At 40.1% G+C, this 8,445-nt stretch overlaps 1 protein-coding gene across 1 annotated transcript; it reads right to left on the bottom strand.

Moving 5' to 3' along the window:
* Window positions 1-793: 793 nt before the first annotated feature.
* Window positions 794-2,604, bottom strand: snai1b (snail family zinc finger 1b). Its single transcript, XM_082517410.1, has 3 exons — window positions 2,256-2,604; window positions 1,397-1,933; window positions 794-1,071 (listed from the first exon to the last, which is right to left on the bottom strand). Exons 1-3 carry the CDS (start codon window positions 2,335-2,337, stop codon window positions 890-892), a joined length of 801 nt encoding a protein of 266 aa, XP_082373536.1. The 5' UTR covers window positions 2,338-2,604; the 3' UTR covers window positions 794-889.
* Between the last annotated feature and the right edge of the window lie 5,841 nt (window positions 2,605-8,445).

Here is an 8,445-nt window from a genome sequence, read left to right as displayed (position 1 = left end):
CTGACACACTTCTTTAAAGAACAAGAAGCAGACGAGAACGAGCTGTTATTTTAAAACAATGCTTTTATTTACAAATGACAGAAAAATTCACAACCTTTAAAAAAGGCACATTCAGTTCAATGTTTCATAAAAACTGTATGTCAACACTTATCCTAAATACAAATGTCATTTAGATTGTAAAATAGCCCTGAGCAGTTAGTCCCTGGTTCAATTCCTGGCTGACTGAACCATTTGTTGCACGTCATGAGTGTCTGTTGTATATTTCCACTATTTCCTGTGACTCTCCACTTAAAAATGACAACTTTTTTCTTTTCAAATGAGACATTTGTAAAAAGGCAAGGTGTATTTTTGGTCCTATAACACACATATATTGGAGTGCCTATTGAAAGTGTTTCTGGCTTGCAGAGAGGCACACCAGGCGGGGGGTGTCACCTGTTGTCGAGGTCACAGCTAACACATCCCTCGGCACCCTGCCTCCACAGTGCACCATGCAGACAGCTGTCTCAACACTCACATTTGCTCAGATACACACATGTCATGTATGCATAGTATAGTGAGGAAGGACATCCCCACATACACACACACACACACAAACACAAGCAGCTGCAACATTGCCAAAGTCCCGGACTGGCAGGCACCAATGGGCTCCCCTGGGAATTAATTGAATGTCCACCTGCTCTCAAATCACAATGGATGAGACAAAATTGTGCCACAGATAGGACCTCAATCTGATCCTCTAATTGATTAAGGCACATTTCATAAAAGTATAACTGCATTTTTTTTTTCATGTGTGTGTGTGTGTGTGTGTGTGTGTGTGCGCAGCTAATAGCATTGGCTCCCATCACAACAGGTAGCTTCAACTGAAAGGACAACAGGAGGAATGTGACTTTTACGAGGAAGGACAGCATCCGGAGGCGCTGTGTTTGTTCAGAAGAGACATGCGACTGAAGGTCCTGGAGCAGGAGCCACACTGGTACTTCTTCACCTCAGAGTGGGTCTGCATGTGGGCGCGCAGATTGGAGCGATCGGCAAAGGCCCGGCTACAGTGCTGACAAGCAAAGGGGCGCTCACCTGGTTAAAAAGAAAAGAAAGAAAGAGAGAGACAATCAGTGCCAGCCCAACATTCCCAACACATTAACAAAAGTTTACCCCCGAGTCATTGTTTTTTCAGATACTCTAGAGATAACAGAAAACAGTGGTAGGACACACTAACTTCATTAATGCAGAGTGCCTTTTAACATGCAAAGCACCTGTGAGGAAGATTAGATTATGTCCCCCCCCCCCAGCATTTGCTCACACATCAGGAAACATCAATGAATATCAATGAGAACAAGGTGCAACCAGCTGTTAAGTTAACAAGCCTACAGATCTTGGAAAAATCAATTGTCTGACATACCTGTGTGTGTGCGAATGTGTCCTCTGAGGAGCCACGGTCTGGAGAAAGCCTTGCCACACGTGGTGCACACGCAGGGCAACGTGTGTGATCGAATGTGCATTTTCAGGGCACCCAGGCTGTTGTACTCCTTGGGGCAGTGTTTGCAGTGGAAGACCGGGCGTGCTGAAGCCTCTGTGGTCATAGGAGTCTCGGGAGCACAGGGGGGGAGCTGGTGGGACATCTGATGCTGGGAAAATGCAGAGAGGCTGGTGTAGCTCTTGGTGCAGTGCAAACAGTGATAGATTGGCTGAATTGTATCTGGGCTTGGTGGATCTGAAGTACGTCCGCCGTCCTCCTCTTCCTCACCGCTGCTGCAGGAGGGAGAGCTGCTGAGGTCCAAAGGGCCCATGGGTGAAGGGGGGAGAGATTCTGGGGAAATCAGGGGGTGAGGTCGAGGCAGGATGTCCACGCTGAATATTAGCGTGGCGGGTTGGCAGGTCAGTGCAGAGCTGTTCTCTGATGGAAGCTCAGCCAGTGGAAAATTTTCTGGCACAAAAGCTGGAGATGCAAAGGAAATGAGGTCAGGTTAGTTAAATGGGACAGACGATCTAATAAACCACTAAACCTGTTTTCATTCTTCGGGTTCACGTTACAGCCTATTTTAATCACAAGCTTTCTTATCATGAGTTTTTCCAGGTGACAGGGACAAGAATTAGGAATGCCCAAGCTGCTACATGACAGGTATACACCTTATCACGTCTGCCACATGACTGTTATGTGTCTGCAGGTAACTTGATGGGGAGCTCATGACTGTGATTCCCTATGTGTCTAATGCACTCGCAAATATCTTGCATACAATCACGGACAATAGCAAACTTACCTGTGTGGCTCTCCGGGTAGCTTTCCCTATTATGCTGCTTCTTGTAGGGAAAATACTTCTTGACAAGGAACGACCGAGGCATCTTGAGCTCTAGCTTCACCGATGGAATAACAATACAAAATAAAAAACGGGGGGAAAAATACAGTCCAAGGCGTTGTGCGCTCTAATCACAGCTTGAGCAAACAGCAGATTCCTGTCGGGGTGGAGAGAAAACTCTTGGAAGATTGACAAGACGACTACCAAAGTTGAATCTGTCTGGGGGATCCCAAACTTGCCTCCTCATATAGTAAGCAGAGGAGAGAAGCAGCGGAGTGGGTGGGCACGTCTCCGCCCACATACACACCCCCGTGTGTCCGGGCTGGGCGCCACCGGCTCCATTCATCACAGGTGACCAATGTGCCAAAAGCTGTTGCAGCGCCCTGATCTAATTATGCATTTCACGCCTCTAATGGCTGACTTTCAAACATCGGGCATACGCGTATTGTCATGTGAACGGCCGAGTGTTCAATTCAATGTGCCGAACTGTTTTCATAGCCTACCTGAACTGAAATGTGCATATCAATGCTTTTCATTGTGAGGAAGACCCGGAGGGAGAAGTGAATATGTAAAACAGACGGAGGGGGAGAAGTTTGCCTTCAGGGCCAAAAAATTACTTTTATATTGTGTTCAGTCGAAGATCCTGATATGAGTTCAAATATGTCCACGTTAATCCTAACGGGGCGTCCTGCAGGAAAAGCACCAAAACCAAAGCATTTCCCATTTTTGCAATAATTTTGCAAAGAAATAAATCATACACCTTACCAAAAAGTCGCAGCCCTTTAAAAAAAAAAGGGCCAGCAATAACTTGAGCGTCCTCTGTTGGTCCATACTGCAATGCAGTCAGTGGTTTGTGGTGGAAGAATATGTTTTGCACAATATATATATTCACAAATACCCGAAAAGCAGTGTTAAAAAATAAGATTTGTGGCACTGATTTGCACAAAATATTGTTATTTCTACGTACAACCCGCACAATAATGTGCAAAAATGTCAGAAGTAATCGCATAAGCAGTTTGAGAATTTCACCATTATCATTGCATTGCAAAACAAGTGACACTACATGACTTTTACAAGCAAATGAGAATAAGCTGAGGTTTTGTCCTCACTGACTACCCCTCTCATTCTCTCTCTGCGGGGGACACGTCCGTTTGAATAAAGGCGCCGCTGTTCTCCAGATTGCTCACAGCGTGATATAAGGTAAAAAATTAACAGAGCCGACAGGAGCACATGATGATGTAAACTGAGACCTATTAAATCCACTTTAGGCGCTTCTCTCGAATGAGCATCACATGATGTTTTAGACTTCACCCCAAGGTTTTCCAATCAAAAGTCATGTCTTTGTCTCCGTTGTGTTTGTGACTAAAGTGAGCATGGGTTACAGGGACCGTTGGAAAGATCAGCAGGCAAAGGTTTATTGTTGTTATTATTATTATTATATTTTTTTATTACATACCAGAAAGTTATTTTACCTTGATCACTTTAGAAAGCTGTATTTTTCTCTAATATCCTTGCTTAGATTGGTTATAGTGGTAAATATTGTCTAGTCTTAAAGATTTATGTATATATATAAAAAAGAAATTACCTCTCTTTGTAAATATCCTTATTACTTGTACCCATTCTGTGTTTTACGTAATAATCAATCCCAAAAGAAGTGTAATTTATGGACAGATAAAATACCTTTATGGTACTGTTGTGTTCTATTTGTTGCTGTTTCTGCTGCTCTCTTGACCAGATATCGCAGTGACACTTTTTACCTGGATAAATAAAGGATAAAAGTCACCTTGCCAAAAACTGTTTTGAAGCATCCTCCTGAAATGACAGATGTATATTTAAAAGACTCTATGTCGACGGGTTATCTACAAAATGTTAAAAACCCACAATCTTTTTTTTTCTTTTGCAAATGCCAGCAGTCACCGTGCACCCTCTAAGTGTGAATATCACGTGAATGCCATTCACTAGACAAGACCATCACAGTCTTCACTGGTCCTATTTAGCACTGCAAAAGAGAGTGTGTGAAGGGTGTATATACACCTGTCTCAAGGCGCCATTGTCATGGCAGGCCCGATAGTTCACACATCGTTAGAGCGCTCCTTGACTCCGACGCCACGTAGGCTGGAGGGTCATGAGGGCAGGTCGGCAGTAAAAACAAAAGCAAATAGCAAAGACACACGTGAAAGTGATCTGAGCGGTGCTTCTGTGCATGTTTAACCTGACTCTTAAAAGTCAGTTGAAATAATTGACATTAAAGGTATGCGCAGTGATATGATTACGTGTGTGTCTAACCCTGACACACTTTCATAAGATTTTCTCTTTTGAAGAAGTAAGAGTGAAAACAGCTGATTATACACTGCTGAATCTGCCCCTCCGTGCAGAGCAGTGTGTCTGCGGACAATTTGTGACACAACAGGGTTGGAGTGACCTCATGACACAGTGGGGACACGAAGACATGAAAAGTTTTCTGCTTGGAACAGATGTTATTCTTTTTTCTGGCCTCCAGAATAAAGCAGCCAGTGTTCTCAAAGCCTCCTCAAAAGGAAACTGTTGTGGAGGACGAGTTTTAATTCAGAATCATCTTAGAAGGGCTTTACTGGTGGAGAACCACAAAACTAAAACGAGACGCTGTCTGTCTAACGTTAACTGGGTTCTTTAGAAAACTGAATAAAGATATGGATGAAACCAAAGGGTAAAAGAAAAGGTGTCACACAGTCCAGGATAAACTGTAGTACAGAGCAGGTTACAAAAACTAAACTCTGGGCGTTTATCAATAAACTCAGAGTACAAAGAACAACTTACTGTTTTTCTATGACATTATAAAGCATCATAAATTGTCTTCTGTATGAGGATAGACCGTTTTATAATGACAGGAATAGGTCATTTCATTGAATTGTACATTGCTAAACTAGTAAATATTTCATCACCAGTGTACTGTAGATAAAATGTGTTTCTTGTATGCACACATAAATGAATGCATTCATTCATTTATAAAGTATAACTTTTTTCTGGCATTGAATGGAACATTTCAAAGCAAGCCTTACCTGTGCAGCTGCATGTAAACAAAGCATATATCAAGTATTATAAACGTGAGTTGTGAAAGTGATACAATATAAAATCAGTGGGAGTCAAACTGACATTTTAAACCTCTGTAGCTGCTGACCACTGCTGACCGCCCCCATTTCATTCTCATTCGATTCTGTGTCCTTGTGTGGGGACATCACATTGTGGCTTTTCTGCACCTTTATCCCCTGTTCTTCTCAAGAAATTATTAGCAGTCTGTTCTAATGTCAGACTGCCTTTACTTCGGGATTCATTTTTTGAGCACTTAATCCTGAAATTGAAGCTCCAGAGTTTTGTACAGGGTCAAAAATTATTCATTATTTATATAAGTGATATATGTCAGGTATGTGATATTTTTAAATCAGTATTTATTGCAAATCACACAAATATTTTTTTTTCTCTGGGGCTAATCTAAAGGAGCCACTGTGATCACTTCATAAATGTGCAAAATAAAAAAAAAGAAGCTTGACAGGAACAAACTGTCATTAAATCTAAAGAAAGTTAAATAAGGTCATTTGGGAATTTTAAAAGAAATTAACAAGTGCATATAGATGGGCTCGACATGGAAGAAGTTCATGAAAATAGGTTTGTTGGTGTGATAATAAATGATAAAATAAGCTGTAAATCTCATATAAAACATACAGTATTAACTAAAGCAAAACATATACTGGATCTCAAATCACTTCACATTCTCTACTGCTGACTGATATCACTGTATTCAAATTACTGTGCAGAGGGTTTCATTAGTGCTTATAAATGTTCCATATTGCAGAGAAGAAGGGTGTGTGTGTGGGGGGGGGGGGGGGGGGGGCTCCTTAATACTGGATATAAATCTTAAAGGAGCACAAATTATGTACGAAGCTTTAAACAATCTACTTACTCACAGTATGCTCAAATTGTTTTCTAGAGAATAAGTTACATTTAAAACATTCATGTATCCGTACGACATAAAAAAGGAGTGAAGCTGTACAGAGTGTGCACTATTTAAACACTATGTGTGTTTATACATGTATGTGTGTGTACATTTATGTGTATATATACATCTGTAAATATCTAAATCTCTTTTCATGTTACTGAGGTTATAAAACCTAATTCATGTAACAAATTATAAGAAAGGATTTATGATAGGACAGGGCAAAAACAGGGGGAAACTTGTGGTTATAAGTTACTAAATAGTTTCAAAGTAGAGGGAATAAATAAGATTGTCTCCTCGTACTCATTTTAAACAGTTGTAAAGTTATTTATTAAGATTTGTCATTTTACCCTGGGGGGGGGGGGGGGGGGTCTGTGTTGTTGTTGTTTTATTATTTTCAACATGTTCAAAATAAAGGCACACATCCCATCTCATAATACAATAAGGATAAACATTATAAGCTCCTAAATCTTTTATTTAGCCAACTTTTACTGGAGCTGAGCATATTTATTTAGAATGTTTTGATATGTTTTGTTTTTTTTGTTTTCTGAGCAAGTCACCATTTCATTATCTTGACATCACACATCAGATCAACATCCAAACACTTGCTTGGACATTTGTTTCTTTTGCTCAAGTGCAGCTTAAAACCCTTTTTTTGCATTTTAAAACCACCTTGATCACCTTTGGTCAGCCAGGTGCATTGTTACCATTCAGTCTATTCAAGCAGCAGGTAACAGCCACTCAAGCACATTAGCATTTGTTTATGCATATTGACTTCCAGGCTGAAAACAGGTCAAGTCTTCTTTGAACAACAATTGATGATAGGCAGGAATACTGTAGCCCTCCTGGTGTGCCTCTAATTTAATCTGGAAGAAAGGTGATAAGTCTTTAATTTACTAAGTGATGCATTTTCACATATTAAACTGAGCAGTTATATCTTCAACTCACAGGATGGAAAATATTTGTTCCTTGAACAAAATGCTCCATCCTTTCACCACCACAAGTTTGCTTTGTTTGTGCTTGTGCATGTGAGAGTGTTGCCCTACAGTTCAGAGGTCTTTAAGCTCATCAGCAGGGAGATAAGATTATCCCAGAGGAATGCAGAGGTGGACTCCGACACATATGTTCTGTGGATTGCACATGTTTCTGTTCCAGTCTCTTTCTCCAAGACACAATCACTGGTGGTTAAACTCCGGCCCATTCAAGCACATTTTGATGTGGGGAGGCAAACCGACATATCATGCAGATTAAAGCTGGTCTACCAGGAGTTTATGCAATCGACTGGATATTGTCTGTTTTTGTAATCAGCCAAGTGAATTGCACACTCACTTACATTTACAGTGGCTCTTTCAATCATCACTAACAATTTCAAAGGCTCGGTTCAATTAGTTTTCATTTAAATGGCGCCAGTTCACAATAACAGTCTGCCACTGAAACTGTGGAGCAAAAGCGTCGTTAGATTTATAGTAAGGATAAGGTCAAGTTACATATTTAAAGACATTTTGTGCTTTACTTTAGTGGTAAATATTGTACTTTGTACTCAACTAAATGTAACTAAAAGTTGCATTACTTCAGCTACAACTTTATACAAAACCTACGAGTCTTACAATAAACCATGCGACACATGCATCATGATAAATAAAGCCTGAGCTTCGGGAATTAGCTCATTTAAATGGTTAAACATCTGTAGTGAAAGGGTTACTAGACTTTATTTCATTTTTTTTATGTCACCTTTATTTATTGTGATACTGACATTGTATCCTCTGTATGCTTTAACCACGGGTTTTGTCTTAAACAGAGACAATAACTACATTTTGGTTCTAAAATCTTTTTGTGCTTTTCTACCAGACTCAGACTGTTCAAATCTCACGTGTGCCATCTCCATCCTAAACTTGCAATGTCTTTCTGAACTCCACCCCTGCCATGAAAATATGATAGGAAGATAAGCTGCTACTTTATAAAGGCAGTTTTTCTTGGATTTGATGCTTTGTGTTCCTTATATTACATTTTGACAGTGCACTATGAAACATACAGACATATACAGGATAAGAAAACAAAACATACATGCAAACAAAAAACACATCATCATAACACAATTTACACTTCATGTCAGGATAAATACTAATAACATAGGATTTGCATAACATAACTTTAAATAAACTATTAATGCTACAGCACAAAAAT

Source organism: Aulonocara stuartgranti, assembly GCF_965226115.1.
Source record: "Aulonocara stuartgranti genome assembly, chromosome: 20".
Taxonomy (NCBI): Eukaryota; Metazoa; Chordata; class Actinopteri; order Cichliformes; family Cichlidae; genus Aulonocara; species Aulonocara stuartgranti.
Note: the sequence above shows the minus strand (reverse complement) of the source record. Positions and strands in the feature narration are given on the sequence as shown.

Bases quoted from the DNA above. Each gene is read 5' to 3' on its own strand.
- snai1b (XM_082517410.1), bottom strand. From the start codon at position 2,337: ATGCCTCGGTCGTTCCTTGTCAAGAAGTATTTTCCCTACAAGAAGCAG. The intron at 1,934-2,255 runs GTAAGTTTGCTA...TTGCATCTCCAG, and splicing joins CTACCCGGAGAGCCACACAG to CTTTTGTGCCAGAAAATTTT. The intron at 1,072-1,396 runs GTATGTCAGACA...CTTTTTAACCAG, and splicing joins ACACATTCGCACACACACAG to GTGAGCGCCCCTTTGCTTGT.